At 44.6% G+C, this 22,572-nt stretch overlaps 1 protein-coding gene across 8 annotated transcripts in view; it reads right to left on the bottom strand.

Moving 5' to 3' along the window:
* Nucleotides 1–1,429: 1,429 nt before the first annotated feature.
* LOC132449982 (NACHT, LRR and PYD domains-containing protein 12-like) overlaps nucleotides 1,430–22,572 on the bottom strand; it is a 182,311-nt gene continuing 161,168 nt past the window's right edge. The window contains exons 3-10 of one of the 8 annotated variants that reach the window (XM_060041924.1): nucleotides 17,971–18,084; nucleotides 17,073–17,139; nucleotides 16,689–16,920; nucleotides 11,350–13,177; nucleotides 10,832–11,005; nucleotides 8,316–8,489; nucleotides 6,543–6,716; nucleotides 1,435–1,984 (exon numbers count right to left, since the gene is read on the bottom strand). In XM_060041924.1, the coding sequence (XP_059897907.1) occupies nucleotides 1,465–1,984; nucleotides 6,543–6,716; nucleotides 8,316–8,489; nucleotides 10,832–11,005; nucleotides 11,350–13,177; nucleotides 16,689–16,920; nucleotides 17,073–17,139; nucleotides 17,971–18,084 (3,283 nt within the window). In that variant the 3' untranslated portion in view covers nucleotides 1,435–1,464. Of the gene's footprint in view, nucleotides 1,985–6,542; nucleotides 6,717–8,315; nucleotides 8,490–10,831; nucleotides 11,006–11,349; nucleotides 13,178–16,688; nucleotides 16,921–17,072; nucleotides 17,140–17,970; nucleotides 18,085–22,572 lie in introns of those variants that run through there. The other 7 variants (XM_060041928.1, XM_060041926.1, XM_060041929.1 and 4 more) reach the window with 7 other exon arrangements.

The following is a 22,572-nucleotide window of genomic DNA, read 5'->3' as shown; positions in this document are numbered from 1 at the left end:
TCACAGGCATCTGAGGGAGAACCAGACATGATGAGCTGCTGAACCGCTCTTCATCCTCATCATCATCATCACTAGTACTGTTCCCCCTGCGCTCTGTGTACATATACATAGATATGAACACATACATACATACACATATGTACACATACATAGATACACACACCTCAACAATAACGTTATGAAAACATCAACAACAAACATCTCTCCTTGGATCCAGGCTGCTCTTCTTCTTTTTATTCTCTTTCTTTTTGTGATTGCTCTCTCTTCTTCTTCAGCCCCCTCCCACTGACCCCCCTCCCCCTCACCCCCCCTCCCCCCTCACCCCTCCTCCTCAGCCCCCCCTCAGCCCCGTCTGCCCCCCTCCCCCTCACCCCTAGTCCTCACCCTCAGCCCCCCCCTCAGCCCCTTCACCCCCCCCTCCCCCTCTCCTCCTCACCCCTAGTCCTCCCCCTCAGCCCCCCCTCCCCCTCCCCCTCAGCCCCTTCACTCCCCCTCCCCATCACCCCTAGTCCTCAACCTCAGCCCCCCCTCAGCCCCGTCACCCCCCCTCCCCCTCTCCCCTAGTCCTCCCCCTCAGCCCCGTCACCCCCCCCTCCCCCCTCCCCCCTCCCCCCTAGTCCTCCCCCTCACCCCCCCTCAGCCCGGTCACCCCCCTCCCCCTCACCCCTAGTCCTCCCCCTCAGCCCCCCCTCAGCCCGGTCATCCCCCCTCCCCCTCCCCCCTAGTCCTCCCCCTTAGCCCCCTCCCCCTCAGCCCGGTCATCCCCCCTCCCCCTCCCCCTCAGCCCGGTCACCCCCCTCCGCCTCACCCCCCCTCAGCCCGGTCATCCCCCCTCCCCCTCACCCCTAGTCCTCCCCCTCAGCCCCCTCCCCCTCAGCCCCCTCTCTCTCACCCCTTCACCTCCCCCTCACCGGCCCCTAACTCGGTCACCCCCCCTCCCCCTTCACCCCCCCACCCCCACACTCCTCCCCCCCCCCCCCCCTCACCCCTAGTCCTCCCCCTCAGCCCCGTCACCTCCCTCCCCCTCCCCCCCCCCTCAGCCCGGTCACCCCCCCCCCCCCCTCCCCCCTAGTCCTCCCCCTCAGCCCCCCCTCAGCCCGGTCCCCCCCCTCAGCCTCTTCACCCCCCCACCCCCACACTCCTCCCCCCTCAGCCCGGTCACCTCCCTCCCCCTCCCCCTCAGCCCCGTAACCTCCCTCCCCCTCCCCCTCAACCCCCCTCAGCCCGGTCACCCCCCTCCCCCTCACCCCTCAGCCCCTTCACCCCCCCTCCCCCTCAGCCCGGTCATCCCCCCTCCCCCTCCCCCCTAGTCCTCCCCCTCAGCCCCCCCCCCCCCCCCCTCAGCCCCCTCTCTCTCACCCCTTCCCCTCCCCCTCACCGGCCCCTAACCCAGTCACTCCCCCTCACCCCTGTAATACCTGCTGGGTTTTATACAAGCAGGTCTAACTGTGATGGTGGACAGTATTAATATATGTAAGATACATGATGCCAGCCATCATCTTCATTCCCAGTAGGATGTGACCTCACTTCCTGCTGTGTGGATGGACTTTCCATCTCAATAGTGTGTGTGTCATGGGATGAATCAAACAGACACTTACACTTCTTTAGAGCTGGTTTCAGCCTCCACACTCCACCGTGCTCCACACTGGGGGGGAAACAAAGTGAGAGCAGCATGTTGAAACATTCACCGTCATCATCTGCCGTCTCATCACGTTCTACACAACATGCTGCCTCTTCAAACCACTTCATCTGGCAGCAGCATGAATCCTTGTAGGAGACTTTGTCCCTGAGCGGTGAGCTGTCCTCATACCTGAGAGTGTCCAGTCTCCAGCGTGGATCCTCCAGTCCAGCAGAGAGCAGCGCAGCTCCAGAGTCTCCTGGGTGATTGTAGCTCAGGTCCAGCTCTTTCAGATGGGAGGGGTTGGAGCTCAGAGCTGAGGCCAGAGAAGCACAGCCTTCCTGTGTGACCAGGCAGCCAGACAAGCTACACACACACACACACACACACACACACACACACACACACACACACACACACACACCTGTAAAATCCTGTGTTTTTCCAGTCTGCCAACCACTTAGTGAACGTCCTACTCCAAACACAAGTGGTGTTGCCTTGATGACGTAGAAGGTCCTTTTATGAAGCACTTCCTGGTCCATTGAAGGGACCATATTTGTGGATAAAGAATTAGCAATTAAGATAATGAGTACTGGATATTAGGGATGTGAACGGTTACAAAAAAGTGTTAACGTTTACACAACCCCTACTTTTTCGTGTACACGGTTAACCGTTTCTTTATTAATTAATGAAGCTTTAACTTTTTTTTTAGAGTGGACCGCAGTCGCGCTATAGGGGGATTATTTGTTTATCAACACGGCGGATGCGCGAGCAGAATGATCGCAGAAAGAACATTTGTTTGACCGGTTGCCATGGTTATCTCCCTGTGGTTCATTTGCAGTTGTGGTTCTAATTAGGATGTTATCAGCTTACTGTTACATTAAACTGTAATCAGAAAACGCGGTTATATGCTATAGACCCTATAGTATCTGTGGTATAAATGCTGGGACAAATTTCAAATTATAAATATGTACACTTTATGTTGAAAGTATAGACAAAGTATAGTCGCTATTCCCATTGAAACGAACGGTGCGGTGATTATTCTTCAAAACGAGGGCTGGTAAATTGGGAAAAATGAATTAAACTGTAATCAGACAACGCGGTTATATGCTATAGACCAGTGGTTCTCAACCTTTTTTAAGCAAACGCCCCCCTGACCTTACCCTGATCCTCTGGTGCCCCCCCAATAATTTTTTTTTAATAACCTAACAACCCCACTCACACTCGTGCTATATTGCTTAAAGCTGTTATTGCAGCGTTTTTCATTGATTTTGCGTTGGTCACTAATAGCAATGAATGCCCTCTGAGTCGGATTTGGTGAAAAAAATATACAAATATTCATGACATGCAAATGTCTCACCTCTGATTGGCTAACAGCACTGTCCATCACTGTAATAAACCCGATTAAACTTCCAGAGCGACGAGAGCGAGAGCGAGAGAGAGCGATTGCGATAGCGAAAGCGAGAGAGAGAGAGAGACTATATGACTATAGGCCTGTGGCACTTACTTACTGTTGTTATGAAGGTACTTGAGCGCCTAGTCTGTAGGTACTTGACGTACATCACGCTAGACGCTCACCAATTTGCCTACAGGGCTAATAGGGGAGTGGACGATGCAGTTTCACTTTGTACACATTTCATTCTGCAACATCTGAACACTAAGTCCACCTATCCCCGTGTACTGTTCATTGATTTTAGCTCGGCTTTCAATACCATCATTCCTGTCAGACTGTACAACTTTCTCCTGGCCGCAGGAGTTAATGCTCTACTTTGTCAGTAGATCTTAAACTTCCTGTCCAGTAGGAAACAGTGTGTTAAAATCCAGAATAATGTGTCATCACCAAGGATTCTGAACACCGGCGCCCCACAAGGGTGTGTCTTGTCACCTCTATTATTTTCTCTTTAGAAAATCTTTTTTTATTTTTTTTGTCTCCATAGGCAACTGGTCATCACCTCCCACCCCCCTCCACTGTGGTGTCCCACAAGGATCCATCTTAGGCCCTCTTTTATTCAATCTGTACATGCTCCCACTGGGACAGGTCATTCGTCAGCGTCGGATCTCCTACCACAGTTACGCTGACGATACACAGCTTTATTTTTCCCTCTCCCCCAACGACCTCAGCCCACTGGGCACACTGGTCTGCTGTGTGGAAGATGTTAAAAACTGGATGAGCACTAACTTTCTGCAGCTGAACAACGAGAAAACGGAAATAATAGTTTTTGGAAAAAAGGATCTCAGAGACCGCATCTCATCCAAACTGACCTGCAGTGGCTACCTAGTCAAAACAACGGTAAAAAGCCTGGGGGTGCAGTTGGACAGTGAACTCTCTTTCAACTCCCACATCAAAGCCATCACAAAATCCTCCTACTACCACCTAAAACACATCTCGAAATATAAGAATTTCATGTCGCAAGATGACCTCGAAAAACTTATCCATGCCTTTGTTTCCAGTAGGTTGGACTATTGTAATGGTCTCCTTACAGGCCTGCCCAAGAAAACTATCAGACAGCTCCAGCTGATCCAAAATGCGGCAGCCAGAATCCTGATGAGGGCTAAAAGGACAGACCACATTACACCACTGCTTAAACACCTCCACTGGCTACCAGTTCAGTTCAGAATTGATTTTAAGATTTTATTATTGGTTTTTAAGTCTCTAAATGGAACTGGCCCTGTCTACCTGAAAGACCTATTGCAGCACTACACCCCGACCAGGTCTCTCAGATCCCAAGAAAGGGTCCTCCTGATCCCACCCATTACCAGAACAAAACAGGGAGAAGCTGCTTTTAGCTCATATGCTGTTTAAGTTTGGAACTGCTTACCTGAGTACACAAAAACTGCTCCAACAACAAGCTGTTTTAAAAGCAGGCTAAAGACACACCTCTTCTCCCTCGCCTATGCCTAGGTCTTTCCATCCCAACATTCCTTAGAGCTCTCCCCTCACTCATCTATGCAAACACTTTCTGCCTTTAGGGATTTTATGTTTTCATGGTTTTTATGGTCTTATTATTAAACATTTTTGTTTCGCCTCAGCTTTTATTGAAATATACATCCAAAACTTAAACGTACACTTTTAGAGTATAAATGCGCTTTCCTATTTTATTAATTTTTCATGTAAAGCACTTTGAATTGCCCTGGTACGAAAATGTGCTATATAAAAAATTGTGCCTTGCCTTGCCTTGCCTTGTGCCTTTACACTAATAATTGTACATCAAACTCTGCATCTGTTAAAATGTTAAAGTTTGCAGATGACACCACTGTCATAGGCCTCATATCTGATGGGGAGGGATCTACCTACCGGAGTGAGGTTGAACAGCTGGTGCAGTGGTGTGAAGACAATAACCTTATACTAAATACAACCAAAACCAAAGAACTCATCATTGACTATAGGAAAGAGGCAGGCTAGCACCTTCCCATCTCCATTAATGGCCAAGTTGTGGAGTGGGTCTCCTCCTTCCGCTTCTTAGGCACCACTATCCACCAGTCCCTATCATGGAACTTGAACATTAGTCTTATTATTTCCAAATCCCATCAGAGAATATACTTCCTCCGTCAGCTGAGGAAGTTTGGGGTAAGTCAGGCATGACCCATTTTTATCGTGCAGCCATCGAAAGCGTGCTCACCTTCTCCCTCCTGGTCTGGTATGGTAGTGCTACCAGCCAGGACAAACAACAGCTTGGGGTAGTACGCAGGGCCTCTGAAATCATTGGCTGTAGTCTGCCTACCATAGGCTCGCACTATGACACCAGAATTTCAAGGAAAACTAGGAAGATCATCTCTGACCCCTCTCATCCAGCACACCACTTATTCACACTCTTACCATCAGGGAGGAGGTACAGAAGCATCACACGTAAAACAACACGCTTTAGGGATAGTACCTATCTACAAGCTATACGCCACTTGAACAAGCACTAAGCACTTTAAGGTCTTTAAGATCTTCATGGTCTACCTCACTTGCAGTTTTTGCACCACTGTACTCTACTTTACTGCTGTCATTCTCCGCGAACCATGCATTGTGTGTTTTTCATGTGTGTACTCCTTGTTATTTATGTGCCGTTTTGGCTTTCTGTCTTGTAATGTTGTGTTGTTATGTTGCTGTGTAATACATGTGAGCATACCAAAACAAATTCTTATCAACTGTATTTTATATACTGTTGAAATGGCTAAAATAAACTTGAACTTGAAATAAACTTGAACTTGAGAGAGAGAGGCCACGTCTCCCGTCTTCCTTGGGCACCACGGCCGTGACCACGGCACTCCCGCGACTCCCGCCGTGCCCCGTGAACGAATGAATGAATGGCCCGGGAACCACGGGCACCGCGGCCCGGGCAACTTGGGCACCACGAAAACAGATCGCGCACAGAGGCCTAATTAGGCCCATATATTTTGTACTTGAAATGCAATGTTTTTTCACCCAAATATTTAGAAAAGTTTAAGTTAGTTTAAAAAAATCACGTTCCAAGCGCCCCCCCCCAGGTTGTGCGAACGCCCCCATTGAGAAACCATGCTATAGACCCTAGAGAATCTTTGGTATAATGGCTGAGACAAATATCGAATTATTATTTTTTACAGTTTTTCGCTTACCTATTTTTCCTAAATAGTTATGATTCACTAACCGGTTAAACGTGTACACGTGTACCCGTGCACACCCCTACTGGATATATTAAGCTTTGAAACACGTTTTGTGTGACAATTGCAAGTTTCAAATATTTTTTTTTATATCTTTCCAGAGACCATCCAAAATGTTTCTGTTTCTGTGGCATATGGATGTATTAGAATATCCACCTAAACAACAAGGTGTTACTTCTCCAATGATACCAAAGTCATGGATGTGGCCATCACAGGTACTGAATTATAAGCTGGGTTATAACTGTCCTCTGATGTGGAACTTGTGGTGTAACTGTTTGAGATATTGAGTAAAACTGACCTGAGAGTTTCCAGTGTACAGTGTGGACTCCCCAGTCCAGCAGAGAGCAGCTTCACTCCTGAATCCTGCAGATCATTGGTACTCAGGTCCAGCTCTCTCAGACTAGAGGAGTTGGAGCTGAGAACTGAGGCCAGAGCTTCACAGCATCTCTCTGACAGATGACAGCCAGTCAGCCTTCACACATACAATAAACACAACATGTTAGGAACTGTGATTTTTTTTTTTATTGAAATTTCTCATAAGACATGTTTTATTAGTTTAACTAAATGTCAATACAGTAGATCTTTAAATTATGACACTTAGATGTCAGATAACTAAAGATTTAAGATAACCTTTAGTTAAAAGAAGAATCCGTTATTTAACTTTACTAAACAACTCTAAAGTGCACCTTACTAGTCATGTTTCCATCTAAAAGGTGAGGCGAATCTTTAGAATGTTCTCAAAAAATAAATTTGAATCAAGTGTGTTTCCATCAAGTGGTTGGAGCGGAAAACTACACACATTCCAGGACTTCTCGTATCCTTTTCATAACATGCTCTCTCTTAGGTATATAGTGGAATTATGTTGTTTTCCATCTAAAACATTTGGAATATTTTTTTCTTCGATGAGAGCAAGGAAAACTTTTATCTCTCCATCGGTCCACACGTATCTATTATTCACATTGCCCATCTGTTCCATGGAAGTATTTAAAGGATACAGTGTACATATTGATAATTTGAAATTCATTCCAGCCTTTATACCACAGATACACTAGGGTCTATACTAGCATATAACCGCGTTTTCTGATTACAGTTTAATGCATTTTTCACAATTTACCAGCTCTTCAGTCGTTTACTAAATAAACGACTGGCCGATAGATTACTTATACGGTGAGAGTAGTTGTCCAATTTCCATGTGTGAATGGACTAAGGAATCATCAATAGTTCACTCAGAATGCATAATAATGTAGTGGTCTCACCCTATAGTCTGTGGGCCAGGATTGATGCAAAGACAATCCTGGCCAAGCAGCAGAAGCTAAGTGACAATGTCACAACATTACTGGCCCATTTATGGGTGCACTAAAGATGCAAGAGTATCCCTAATGTTACTGTTTATAACACAGGGCGCTTTAAGACATTTAGAGTATCCCCACTTCTCCCAGAACCACTACACCACTGCTTACAGCTGTTGAAATACAGCTGGACTTAACTATCAATTAACAAGTATTAATCCTTGGCTTTCCTTATTTATTAGTTCATAATGAATAGAGCTTTAAAGCGTTCGTCTCTTCACTGGGTACACAATATAACAATGTTATTCTGTGTCCTATTCAGATTTGTGAGTAAAGAATTAGCTATTTAAATAATGAGTACTGGATATAGTAAGCTTTAAAACACGTTTTGTTTGACAACTGCAGGTTTCAAATCATTCTTTCCAGAGACCCTCCAAAATGATTCTTTTGAGGCTTTCAGGGGGTCAGAGGTGTCCAGCTAGGGGTAAGACCCTCCAAAGACCCCCTATACTTCTCCCTGCTCTAAACTACCACTGTCCCGTATACGGGGGACAGTGGGGGGGCAATAGTACTATATTTTGAGTTCATTTTATATTTATAATTGAAAGGTTGCAGGCATATGGATGTATTAGAATATCCACCTAAACAACAAGGTGCTACATCTCCAATGATACAAACTCATGGATGTGGTCATCACAGGTCCTGAGTTATAAGCTGGGTTATAACTGTCCTCTGATGTGGAACTTGTGGTGTAACTGTTTGAGATATTGAGTAAAACTGACCTGAGAGTTTCCAGTGTACAGTGTGGACTCCCCAGTCCAGCAGAGAGCAGCTTCACTCCTGAATCCTGCAGATCATTGGTACTCAGGTCCAGCTCTCTCAGACTAGAGGAGTTGGAGCTGAGAACTGAGGCCAGAGCTTCACAGCATCTCTCTGACAGATGACAGGCAATCAGCCTGCACACACAATAAAGAGAACAGGTTAGGAACTGTGATTAAAATAACTTACATCTACAACTTATTACATAATGAAGAAATTTTGGTTATTCCATATTGGGTGTAAAATGTATAACTATATGAAAGTTGATGTAAAGGGGCGGCAGTAGCTCAGGAGGTAGAGCGGGTTGGTTGGTAACCTGAAGGTTGCCGGTTCAATCCCCGGCTCCTCCTAGCTGAGTGTTGAGGTGTGCTTGAGCAAGGCGAGTGTGAATGTGTGCGTGAATGCTGAATGTGAGGCAATAGTGTAAAGCGCATTGGGTGGCCAATGGTTAGAAAAGCGCTATATAAATGCAGTCCATTAGTTTTGCAGTGTTTCAAAATCGTTTTCTATATTAGTATTACTTTTTGTTGCTGTATTATGTACATTGCTCAAAAAAATAAAGGGAACACTAAGAAATGCCACCCCACACCATTACTGACCCACCGCCAAACCGGTCATGCTTGAGGATGCAGCGGGCACTAGAACGTTCTCCACGGCGTCTCCAGTCTCTGTCGCGTCTGTCACATGTGCTCAGTGTGAACCTGCTTTCATCTGTGAAGAGCACAGGGCGCCAGTGGCGAATTTGCCAATCTTGGTGTTCTCTGGCAAATGCCAAACGTCCTGCACGGTGTTGGGCTGTAAGCACAACCCCCACCTGTGGACGTCGGGCCCTCATACCACCCTCATGGAGTCTGTTTCTGACCGTCTGAGCACACACATGCACATTTGTGGCCTGCTGGAGGTCATTTTGCAGGGCTCTGGCAGTGCTCCTCCTGTTCCTCCTTGCACAAAGGTGGAGGTAGCGGTCCTGCTGCTGGGTGGTTGCCCTCCTACGGCCTCCTCCACGTCTCCTGATGTACTGGCCTGTCTCCTGGTAGCGCCTGCATGCTCTGGACACCACGCTGACAGACACAGCAAACCTTCTTGCCACAGCTCCTATTGATGTGCCATCCTGGATGAGCTGCACTATCTGAGCCACTTGTGTGGGTTGTAGACTCCGTCTCATGCTACCACTAGAGTGAAAGCACCGCCAGCATTCAAAAGTGACCAAAACATCAGCCAGAAAGCATAGGAACTGAGAAGTGGTCTGTGGTCACCACCTGCAGAACCACTCCTTTATTGGGGGTTTCTTGCTAATTGCCTATCATTTCCACCTGTTGTCTATTCCAGTTGCACAACAGCATGTGAAATTGTTTGTCAATCAGTGTTGCTTCCTAAGTGGACAGTTTGATTTCACAGAAGTGTGATTGACTTGGAGTTACATTATGTTGTTTAAGTGTTCCCTTTATTTTTTTGAGCAGTTTATATTATTTATTGTATTGTAATAAATGTTATTAGTTTATTTAAAGCAATGTTTTGTATATGGGGCCTGTCTCGGTAAAATAGCTGATTTCCAGCGGGTTCCTGTTCCGCAGCATATATAACATGTGACAGGGACAAGGCACATCACACATCACATTTACATACAACACATAACAGGGACATAGCACGTCAGACATCAGTAGGACAATCATATAGACAGCAGACTGAGCACAGACAGTGATCTATATAAGTCAGTGTTGAGGAGTACCAGTTTATAAGCTTTTTTGAACTGTGTGATGGATTGTAATGCTCTAATGTGATGGGGAATGCCATTCCAGACTTTGGTGAAAGTATGGATGAAGGACCTCTGCCCATAGCAGTTACTGTATGCGGGCACTGGCTGGAGGGCCATGGAGACAGATCTAGTGACTCTCACTTGGGGCACGTTATGTGTTGGTAAGAGGGAGATGAGGGTTTGTGAGGCGCTGTGTTGGAGTTTAAAATAAAATGTGACAGCATGACTGCAAACAACATTTTGAAAGGACAGAGCGTGTGATTGAGTGAGTGCAGTGCAGTGGTGTGTCCATTTTGGAAGATTGCTGTGGATCTTTAAAGCTCGGTTGTATAGCCATGCGATGGGTTCAGTAACTTCCTTGGTGGTGAGAGACCATATTGGTAAACAGTAGTAGTTTAGAGTAGTTACACACTTGTGGGAGATCCTCAATGTATAAAAGAAAAAAGCAAAGGCCCAAGGACACTTCGTTGAGGAAAACCCATGTCACACCCTAAGGGCTGAGATGTTGCATGGTCAATTTTGACAACTTGTGATCTGTCTGATATCATAGCGATCAGGAAAACACTTTGCGAGCACGAGAACTAATACAGCCTTTGTGCGCTTGGGGGTGTCAGTTGCATGCTGCTTCACTTTACGTGGGCACTTTAATGGAGGTAAATCTGTTCAATGTCTTTTGATAATGAACCTTGTTGTATAACTGTTTGACCATTGGGTAAAACTGACCTGAGAGTTTCCAGTGTACAGTGTGGATTCCCCAGTCCAGCAGAGAGCAGCTTCACTCCTGAATCCTGCAGATCATTGGTACTCAGGTCCAGCTCTCTCAGACTAGAGGAGTTGGAGCTGAGAACTGAGGCCAGAGCTTTACAGCATCTCTCTGACAGATGGCAGGCATTCAGCCTTCACACAAAATAAAGAAAACATGTAAGGAACAGTGATGAAAATAACATACATCTTTAAGTTATTCAATAATGAAGGAATGTTATTAGTTTAACAAAAAAAACTAAATAATTAGACGTATAATTGAATACTATGTGTACTATAATATATTACACGTTAATAGGACACATGCAGAGATGTTTTCTATATTATTATAATTAGTATGTTTATTCTGTTATGAGCAGAATAGTAATACATGTGGTAATGAACCCACAGAGATCTTTTTCAGATTATTTTAACTTTATATTCCAGTTGTATTTATATTGTGTAGTGTGTGTAGTAATACATGTTATTAGTGAACCTACAGAGATGTTTTGGAGGCTTTGACCACTGGCAGCAGCCTGAGAAGACCATCTTCTGAAGCAGAGTATTTCTTCAGGTCAAACACTTCAAGCTCCTCTTCTGAGGTCAGTAAGATGAAGACCAGAGCTGACCACTGAGCAGGGGAGAGAGGTTTTCCGGAGAGACTTCCTGATGTCAGATACTGTTGGATATCCTTCACTAGAGAACAGTCGTTCAGCTCATTCAGACAGTGGAACAGATTGATGCTTCTCTCTGGAGATAGGTCTCCTTTTATCTTCTTTTTGATGTAAGACACTGTTCCCTTATTGGTCCATGAGCTACTTCCTGTCAGTCGCAGCAGACCTGTTCTAATCTGAGTGGTCAGTGATCTTTTTTTCTGTCCCAGCAGACCTCGTAGGACAATCTGATTGGTCTCCAGAGAGAGGCCCAGGAGGAAGCGGAGGAACAAGTCCAGGTGTCCGTTCTTACTCTGTAAGGCCTTGTCCACAGCACTCTGGTAGAGGAGGAGCTTATCTTTCCTGGAGGTTGGTGGTTCTTTTGAGAGCAGATTGACACCAGTATCGATGAAGGACATAAAGACATAAAGGGCAGCCAGAAACTCCTGGATGCTCAGATGGACAAAGCAGAACACCTTGTCCTGGTACAGCCCACACTCCTCTTTAAAGATCTGGGTGAACACTCCTGAGTACAATGAGGCTGCTCTGATATCGATGTTACACTCAGCCATATCTGCCTCGTAGAAGATCAGGTTGCCACTCTCTAGCTGGTTAAAAGCAAGTTTTCCTAGAGAAACAATGATCTCCCTGCTCTCTGAACTCCATTCTGGATCTGTTTCAGCCCTCCCATGGTACTTCCTGTCCCCCTGTATGGACTGAACCCTCAGGAAGTGGCTGTACATCTGAGTCACGGTCTTGGGCATCTCTTCGATCTGGGATTTTTTGAAGATGTCCTCCAGAACTGAAGCAGTGATCCAACAGAAGACTGGGATGTGACACATGATGTGGAGGCTTCGTGATTTCTTGACGTGGGAAATGATTGTGCTGGCCAGCGTCTCCTCTCTGAATCTCTTCCTGAAGTACTCCTCCTTCTGATGGTCGGTGAACCCCCTCACCTCTGTCACCATGTCAACACACTCAGCAGGGATCTGATTGGCTGCTGCAGGGCGAGTGGTTATCCAAATGCGAGCAGAGGGAAGCAGGTCGCCCCTGATAAGGTTGGTCAGCAGCACGTCCACCGAGGTGGACTTTGTGACATCAGTCCAGATCGGGTTTCTCTGGAAGTCCAGAGGAAGTCGACACTCATCCAGACCATCCAAGATGAAGACAACTTGGAACTGGTCAAATCTGCAGATTCCTGCTTCTTTGGTCTCATTACAGAAGTGATGAAGAAGTTCCACCAAGCTAAACTCTTTCCCTTTCAGTAAATTCAGCTCTCTGAAAGTGAGGAGAAATGTGAAGTGTATGTCCAGGTTGGTTTTGCCTTCAGCCCAGTCCAGAGTGAACTTGTGTGTTAAGACGGTTTTACCAATGCCGGCCACTCCAGTTGTCATCATTGTTCTTATTGGTTGATCGTGTCCAGGTAAGGGTTTAAAGATGTCTTCACATCTGATTGGTGTTTCTTCCTTGGCTGGTTTCCTGGAAGCTGTTTCAATCAGTCTGACCTCATGTTCCTTGTTGACCTCTCCACTGCCTCCCTCTGTGATGAAGATCTCTGTGTAGAAGTCGTTCAGATATGTTCGCTGTCCTGCTTTAGCGATTCCCTCAAACACACACCTGAACTTCTTCTTCAAATTAGACTTGATTTTATGTTGGCAATCGACAGCATCAGATCCTAAATGAGAAAACAACAGATGACATCAGTTAGTGGATGGTGATCAGTGGAACCAGGTCAATATTTCCTGTTAAAATATCCACTTCATGATATTTTGTGGGTTCATTACTTGTGGTCGGAAAAGCAGGTTGTGATGGACTGCATCAGGGATGGAAATTAACACCCACTACCCGCCATTTGCGGGTGGATTTGTATGGTGGCTGTTGAATTGTGTCACTTCACCCGCCACTGTGTCGGGTAATACTTTCCAGTAAGGTCAGATCAAATTTGCATGTTTAATACATTCGTTATACGGCGCTGCGCAGTTCCACAACCATTACTGTCAACATCCGGCCCCCTTCTTCTTCTGCGCCTCTTTTGCTGAACTGCGACTGTCCGGCATCCGGGATAATAGGGCTCTCACGCATTCGGCGTTTGACACACGCAATTCAACCCATGCACACGCTCACACGCCACACTTCGTATTTCTCACGCAGAGAAATTACCAGGATAGCACTCACCAATTTGGGCCGCTATTTAACAGTGTTACAGGCAGGAATCAAATGGGTTTCCCGTACATAGGGTAACCAGACGTCCTCTTTTGCCCGGACATGCCCTCTTTTTGAGACACTTTTAGAAAATGTGTGGCGGAATTTAAAAATCGTCCGGGATTTTATTAAAGCCTCGTACATGTTCACATTGAATTTGTGTTGCGTTTCTCTGGGTCGTTCACAAACTAGTTAGGCTACGCCCTCCCCTACTCAGTTCTGTTCGCTTTGCATTGGTGGAAGTGAGTAGGGGGCGTGGTTAAGTAGAGCCTTCAGATTGGACGGTTTGACTTATGCAGTTACCGTCGTGTAATTTTTATTTTACCATTATTGTTTTATAGGGACAAACATTAACAAATTTCTCCCACAGGGGATTGATAACGTTCTATCTATTCAACAGAAAGAAACACTTGGACATACTTTACACACTTTACCACAGCATTGGCCTACTGAATGCCTCAGATATATTTCCAGCATTGGACTGAATGCCACATAAATATATAATTATGTTTTTGCCCGTTTGCAATGTTTAAAAGTTCAGGGTATAATGTTCAAGTATATGCCTCTACTTGCATTGCTTAAGCCAATAGCCTTTTGTGGCAGTGTTTTTTCTGAATATTAGTGTTAAGGGCCAATAATGCTTACTATCATACGTTAGTTACCATGTCTGTGGACACATTTGTATTCAGGCACTAATTAGATTGACTTATGATGGTGAAGCCATGCATGTTGTTTTATTGTTAATATGTCAATTCGTTTTTTATTGAAAAAACTTTGTATAGAATCATTATCCCCAAACTTGTCATCGTAACACCTTTGACATTAACATGGCAGATACCTGTGTATTGTTTATCATATGCGGCAAGAGTGTAACATTTTCAACTCAGTTCCTTGGTAGCACCTATTTACAGTAAGAATCACTTCTGATGGAAAAAATGGTGTGTATGAAAAACACTTTTCTAATCTATTGTTACTATTATATTGTTTAAAATGTACGCATACATTAAAAAAATATATAGCGCATAAAAAGTGGCTGGTAAAAAAGATGAGTGGCTGGTAGATTTTTAAATCTACCTGCCACAGGCTGGTGGGCAAAAAAGTTAATTTCCATCTCTGGACTGCATGTTACAGATTCAAAATGTTAAGGCCTACTATTTCCACAGCAATCTGATAGGTCTAATGATAATAATAATGATAGCGAATCAGTGTAAAGTGATTTGCTATGCTGATACAACAAGACAGGGTTTCATCACTTCCACTGAGTTGTTCTGCTGTTGGTCAGCAGTATAATGATTGATGTTAATGTGGCTTCATAACTTGTGGTCTGAGAAGCTGGTCGTGACAAAGACTGCATGTTACAGATCAAAAATGTTCAAGTCAAGTCAAGTCAAGTTTATTTATATAGCACATTTTAAAACAACAGTAGTTGACCAAAGTGCTGTACACAAATTCAATATAAAAAAAACAAAAAACAAGAAGGCTTAAAATTGCATATTAGCAACAACAATGAATAAGATGAAATAAAATCTTAATCTGTATTAAACGGCAATGTGAAGTAGTGGGTCTTTATTTTAAAAAGTGGGACTTTTATGATTGGTCTAATGATAATATCAATGATTGACTTGACTTGACTTGAACATTTTGGATCTGTAACATGCAGTCTTTGTCACGACCAGCTTCTCAGACCACAAGTTATGAAGCCACATTAACATTAATCATTCAGGACTTTTCGTTTTTACCCGAAGATATGATTGGTCGAATGATAATAACAATGATAATGAATTGGTGTAAAATTACATGCTGATATAACAAGATAGTGTTGCATCTCTTCCACAGAGTTATTCTGATGTTGATCTGCAGTTTATGTTTAATATTATTAATAATAATAATAATAATAACATTGAATAATATTTTATTTCAAGGCACCTTTCATGTCACCCAAAGTCGCCTTACAATTCATAAATCAATCTAGGGTCAAAAACTATCGCCAACAGCATGATCAACACAAGACATAAGACCCAAGTAGGAGGGGGTAAGAACAGCAGTGAGGAGACCCAGGTAGGAGGGGGTAAGAACAGTGAGTAGACCCAGGTAGGAGGGGTTAAGAACAGTGAGGGGACCCAAGTAGGAGGGGTTAAGAACAGTGAGGAGACCCAGGTAGGAGGGGGTAAGAACAGTGAGGAGACCCAGGTAGGAGGGGGTAAGAACAGTGAGGGGACCCAGGTAGGAGGGGGTAAGAACAGTGAGGAGACCCAGGTAGGAGGGGGTAAGAACAGTGAGGAGACCCAGGTAGGAGGGGGTAAGAACAGTGAGGAGACCCAGGTAGGAGGGGGTAAGAACAGTGAGGAGACCCAGGTAGGAGGGGGTAAGAACAGTGAGGAGACCCAGGTAGGAGGGGGTAAGAACAGTGAGGAGACCCAGGTAGGAGGGGGTAAGAACAGTGAGGAGACCCAGGTAGGAGGGAGTAAGAACAGTGAGGAGACCCAGGTAGGAGGGGGTAAGAACAGCAGTGAGGAGACCCAGGTAGGAGGGGGTAAGAACAGCAGCACAACGGGGATATGAGGGGAACCCACGGTAGGGGGTCATTACAGCGAGAAGGCCAGTGGGAACACATGTGTTTTGAGGAGGGAGTTCAATGTTCAATGTTGTCAGGGTGTCTCTTTCAGTTCAGCTCAGAGCCCTAGCACCCACGGTGCTACGAGCCCTAGCACCCACGGTGCTGAGAGCCCTAGCACCCACGGTGCTCAGAGCCCTAGCACCCACGGTGCTGAGAGCCCTAGCACCCACGGTGCTGAGAGCCCACAACAACCCTACATACTGGATTAAACCATTTAACCACAAAGAGGAAAGATTGTCTCCTTATTGAAGTTTGAAATGAATAAGTATCACATTATGTAATTTAGTCTGAAGAGAGCAAATAATAATCTCCTACTGCTCTTCAAAATGTGTATTTCTTCTCTGTTTTCAAGATAAGAGTCTCTTACCGCTCAACAGTTTGTCGGCCAGTTCCTCCTGGTTCATCTCCATCAGGCAGAGCATTGTGATGTCCACCACTCCCTCTATGGCGCGCCTCCTCTGCTCCTCCTTCTTCTTACCATCCACCTCCTCCCCCTCCACTCTCTGACCCTCTGAGCATTGTGGGTAATCTGAGAAGAGAACCCTCCAGAGCTTCTTCAGCTCCTTGTCTAGAAAAGCGTGTGCGTTCTCCTCAGCCCTCTGGAACAGAAAAAAAATCATGGAGAACTTTACTCGGAACTAACCGAGGACATCAAAAGCATCTTTCCTGCATTCACGTCCTGCTAGACAAGAGATGCTTTCTAATGATCATGGAGAGCTGAAGTCCAACGTCTTGGTGGACATTAACACACCTTGATCAGCTCTGTTTGATGCTGCTGTAGAGACTGAGCACTGGTCACCTTTGACCTCTCTTGGTTTCTATGGGGAACGAACACACACACACACACACACACACACACACACACACACACACACACACACACACACACACACACACACACACACACACACACACACACACACACACACACACACACACACACACACACCTTTTAATCACACTGCAGTTTTCACACTGACAGGTAAATTATTTTACAAGGCAGTTTTAAGCTGAGAGCATTACACTTGTTTCAAGCTTTCGAGTCCTTAATTAGATATTATAACCTATGATATGTTTTTACTCTGAATAACCTAATCCTTTGAACTAGAACCGCAGAATTATAAATCTGCTTGATCAACACTATCGTATCAAACTTTGTCAAAGTCATAGTCTAATTTAAGCATGTTAACTTTTCCTTCTCTTACATTAAGAACAGACAATGACCAAATGGAGGTCAGTGTTTAACTGTCAATCTTGGCCACTGACAGCCGTCCTGCAGACCCTCTGAGACCCTTTGATTGATTGACTGCTGACCTGGTGCCACCGGTCATGATGTAATGTTGATGTGAAGTTGTGATAGGCTACATGAGCTGAGTATTGTGTTTTATTTAGAAAATTGACCGGATGCTCTATGTCTATGGCTTTCACTTTTTCACTTCCTGCCCGGCTCGATCTGCTCTGTTGAAATTGACACGGTTCGCGTCAAAAATAAAAGTGCTACGGAATGGTAGCACTGCGGCGCAGAGCTACCATTCACAGTGGTCCTGTGATCGGATGTTGTTATGTTCTGATTAATGATCGGCGGGCTGGATCAAGATGATCCGCGGGCCTCCAGCTGAACAGCCCTGATGTATTGGCTGAATCCTTACCTTTTCTTAGAAGGTTGGTGATTTCCATCTTTAAAGGTCAAAGGTATATCCATAGACCAGTCACTCTTCATGGAGACACAGCTGGGTCCAGGGGAGTCTGCTCTCTGCTCTGGGCTACCACACACACACACACACACACACACACACACACACACACACACACACACACACACACACACACACACACACACACACACACACACACACACACACCTTTTAATCACAATGCAGTTTTCACACTGACAAGATAATTCTTCTTACAAAGCTGTTTTGAGGGGAGAGCATTTCACTCGTTTCCAGCTTTTAAGTCCTTAATTAATTAAAATATATTCATATCTATACACATCCTTAATGTGTATAATGCTTAAATATTATAACTTGTTACTGATATGTTTTTCCCAGAGTAACCCAATGCTTTAAACTAGAATCCCAGAATTTTAAATCTGTTTGAACAACACTGACGTACCAATCTTTGTCAAAGTCATAATCGAATTGAAGTATGTTATCTTTTAATTATCTTATATTAAAGGCTGTGTGACAGGTTAACCGGAACATTCCTTTAATGTGTACATAGAATACTCATAATATGTATATCATTCATAAAATGTCTCCAAAATAGTGTTAAAGGCCAGTTTTAGTCGTTTTTGGTAGTTGTGGGTGTTTTCTAACACCATTCAGCGATGACGTCACATTGGAGAGACGTGGTGGAAGGTAGCCTGAGCCTAGTGCTAGAACTATGGCGTCTAAGACAGTGGTTCTCAAACTTTTTACCATGAGTACCACCTTAGAAATGATTTGGCTCTCCAAGTACCACCGGAATTAAAATAAAGTGCGTAGGCCTATAACTAGTCTACATAGAGTTTACACAGAAGGCATTAATATTAATAATACGATTTATTATTCACATAACTTTACTTGACTGAAGCAACCAACTGTCTATAACTCATGTATTGTATTTAAACACATGCAACGGGATAATACTAACAATTGAACAACTGCTTCAATAATGCTACCCAGCAAATGGGGATATCATCTGGCATATAACATACCAGTCAATCTAGTGAGGTTATTAACAAGTATACTGCATTAAAGCATTCACAGCACTGAATATTAATTTTAACAACTGCAGTCAACCAATCATGTGAGGTAAATTGTACTGCATCAAAACATTCAAAGAATTGAACATGAATATTTAAATACTGGAGTCAAACAATCCTGTTATAAGCAATCATGCACAGCAAAGAGAGAAATCATGTGTACTGCGAAAACACTGTAATCAAACTATCATGAGTAAGAAAGCGTATCATAGAAAAACAACGTATTCAGTATTAAAAAATACTGCAGTAAGTGCCATAAGGTCAGAATATAAACTATGTTTAGGTTTGAAGGAGAATGTACTCAGGCACACATTGAAAATTAGGCCTATCATGCTTCGTGAGAGGGGTGTGATGTCTGGGTCGATTGAGGTTTGCTTTAGCCTCAGACTTGGTTCAGTATCCAACCTGCTTCCAGCACTCGAGTTGAGGGGGGATGAGGGGGGATGAGGGGGGATGGCATCCCCCTTTGGAATCAAAATGATCAAAATCATCCCCCTTCTGAAACAGCCATCCCCCTTCTGAAACTTCCCATCCCCTGTTATTTTATCAATTAATGTGGAAATATTACCGCTACTTCATTATAGCGGTTTCCTTTTTCAATTTGGCGCAAGCAACGTTACTTTTCCCAGGGACAGATTTGACAGCGATACTGCCTTCTCGGGCAGTATGCTATTGCGCAAGCACGCAGGCGTACTTGCGCAATAGTGCCTTCACAAGCTCTCATTCCACACCGTACGAAACTGACACTGGTAGCGTGAACCAGTCTCTGCATCTCAGACATCGCTTCCGCAGGCAACTCTGTCCCCTTTTCTCCCTTTCATTCCAACCCGTGAGCAACGCTAGTCTCCCTTCTCTTCCGAATGCATTTCTGAAAAAAAAAGAATAAGAATCAGTTTTTAAAATCCTTAAATGTGATGCATGCCTCCGAATCGTGTGATGCGTCCGATCAGCTGCGTTTTTTGGGATCAATTAAGAGCGATGACATGACAGTAGTCATCGCTCTTATTTGCGACCATTTGCGACCAAGAGAAGCCTGGTCGCGAGTGGAATGAGAAAGCGCACAGCCTTGTCTGAAAGCGCCGGATATTCGCTGCGTCGCTGCATCCAAAAGTCCAGAAATGTCTGGCCTCTGAAGGCAGACTTCAACGTCTCGTCACAGGGCGATTTTGCTATATTTTTGCTTCCCCTACTCGTCGTCACAGCAGTTAGTCAATGCAGGTTTAAGATCATTGCATATGATGGGTACATGCACATTTTCTTTTTAACGGTTGCTTCAACTTCAAAAAATTGCTTCAAAAAATCGTTCATACTCCACGTACCACTAGAGGGCGCTCACGTACCACCAGTGGTACGCGTACCACAGATTGAGAACGTCTGGTCTAAGAGGTTTCTCTGTTTTGGTTTGACCCCAGACAGCACGGAGGCAGAACGGGCTAAACTCATCGCGATCATCTTAAATGTTGCTGCAGCGATGCATCACATATTCTGTTGCATCCACAACAACTGCATCGATCAATGAAAGATTGGAGCATGAGTTAGAGATAAAAAGAAGAAACGACGAAGAAGAAAGGCTTCGCAAACGACTGCTTTACCGGAGTAAGAAAACATATTTTTATTTGCTTCATTTCACATGTAACAAACATTGGGACAAATGTAGTTGATTACTGTGTTTAACTGAGAAAACAGGGAATGGAAAGCCGGGACCCTATAATGTTCAGCTAACTGTTGGCAGTGTGTGATTGGACGAGCGAGGAGAGAGGGCGGTAGCGTGTGTCAGTCTAGTGAAGTAATGAACGAGTCCGGTTGTGTCTGTGCAACCGCATACTGTGAAGTTAGTGAAACTAAGGCCACACAAAGCCGAAACGGGCGAAACCGTTCCGGTTTCGATCTATCCGGTTCCGGAGTATCTCCGTAAAGACGGAGTCAAGCGAAACCGGGTAGATCTGTAGAAACGCTGTAGTACACATGCCAGGCCCATAAGGGGCACTACTTCTGGTACAGAAATCCAGAAGAAAAATAAATAATAAGAAGAGGCGAGCATGCGCATAAAGGCTGCCCCCCGAACCACTAACAACACAAACAAACAGTCAGTCAACAGTCTCAATAAATAATGGCTTAGCAACCCAAGAAGGGACATTGGGGGTATACCACGAACCTCGCTGAACATACCCAGGCTTTCTTGGGAAAACCTGGCTCGACAGAGCTGCAACTCGCAATCAAAATTAAATGGTACCACGAAGCTCACTTTAGATTCAATTAGTTGAACCAGGTTTTCCGCTTTAGGTTCAATGCGCGTTCACATAAAAGGGGCGTTTCTCACGTCATTTGACTCACCCTTATGCAAAGTTAATCACGCGAGAGCAGTGTATTTCATCCAAGGCGAGCAGTGTATTATTATAAACTCCTACGAGGAATTCAAAGTTCAAATCACAGCCAAGGGGAACACGGTTGCCCATAATATGGCTAGGGTGGCGTGCTGGCAAAAAATAGCCGACCGTGTTAATTTGTAAGTGAAAAGATTCTGCATATTGTCTAAAAAATATTATGTATCATCATCCCTTTTACCCCCATATATGTGGGGCCCCATGTTTGCTCCTACGAAACTGGGGCCAAGTCAAAAATAAATATAAAAATATTATTCAATGTGGTAAGTTGTAAGCATCCATTTGAATAATTTCAGGTGAATCTAGCCTATGATTTGGTTTTACAACTATTGAGGTGATTTTTCTTAACAATTCTCACAGCTATAATATGAATTTGTAGAATAAAAAATGCCTAGGCCTAATTGTGTCACTGACATAGCGGTTATATAAGGGATAATGGACAACACGGCACTTGACTATAGGTTAATGTACGTTGAATGTGCACACCTATGCACCTGCACCTATGTACAGCACAGCTACGTCCCATCTTTACATTTACCCCCACCTCCGCCGCAAGAAATTTGAATGCGAGTCTGCAGCCAAGACTGGTGGGAGAGAGTGGTCTCTCTAAGTTAAGAAGTATTTTAACATTCAGCCTGCAAAAGTACTAGTAGTAGCCTACTAATTTACAGTTATCTCGGACGCACGCGGACACTATGATACGCAAACACGTCATTAATAAACACCCATGTCCCGTCGCTTAGCAACCGGACACGCTTACTGGACTGCTTACGAACAAAGACGTGAATCAGGCAATAAATCCACTTTCCTTGACAGCGGTCAAGTTCGGTGTGCATTAAAGTACCAACGGAGCTCAGTGGACCAAATGCGAACTACTGCAGCTGCTCTAAGTTAAACCCCAATCTGTTCGGAATAAGTGTATACATGTCGATTAAAACGGACTACACCACCTCTTCTATTCGGCATAGAATTATATGCCGAACAGATAATTGTATTCCGAACGAGGCGTATATATGATCATTTTCTATTCCGCATAGAAATCTATGCGGATCAGATGTGTCCATGTAAACGCGGCTAGTAAGTGCACGGCTTCTTTGTGTAGCATTGACTACATACGGTCC

This window comes from Gadus macrocephalus, chromosome 21 (assembly GCF_031168955.1).
Source record: "Gadus macrocephalus chromosome 21, ASM3116895v1".
Taxonomy (NCBI): Eukaryota; Metazoa; Chordata; class Actinopteri; order Gadiformes; family Gadidae; genus Gadus; species Gadus macrocephalus.
The sequence above is the reverse complement of the archived record's forward strand: the minus strand, read 5'-3'. Positions and strand labels throughout refer to the sequence as shown.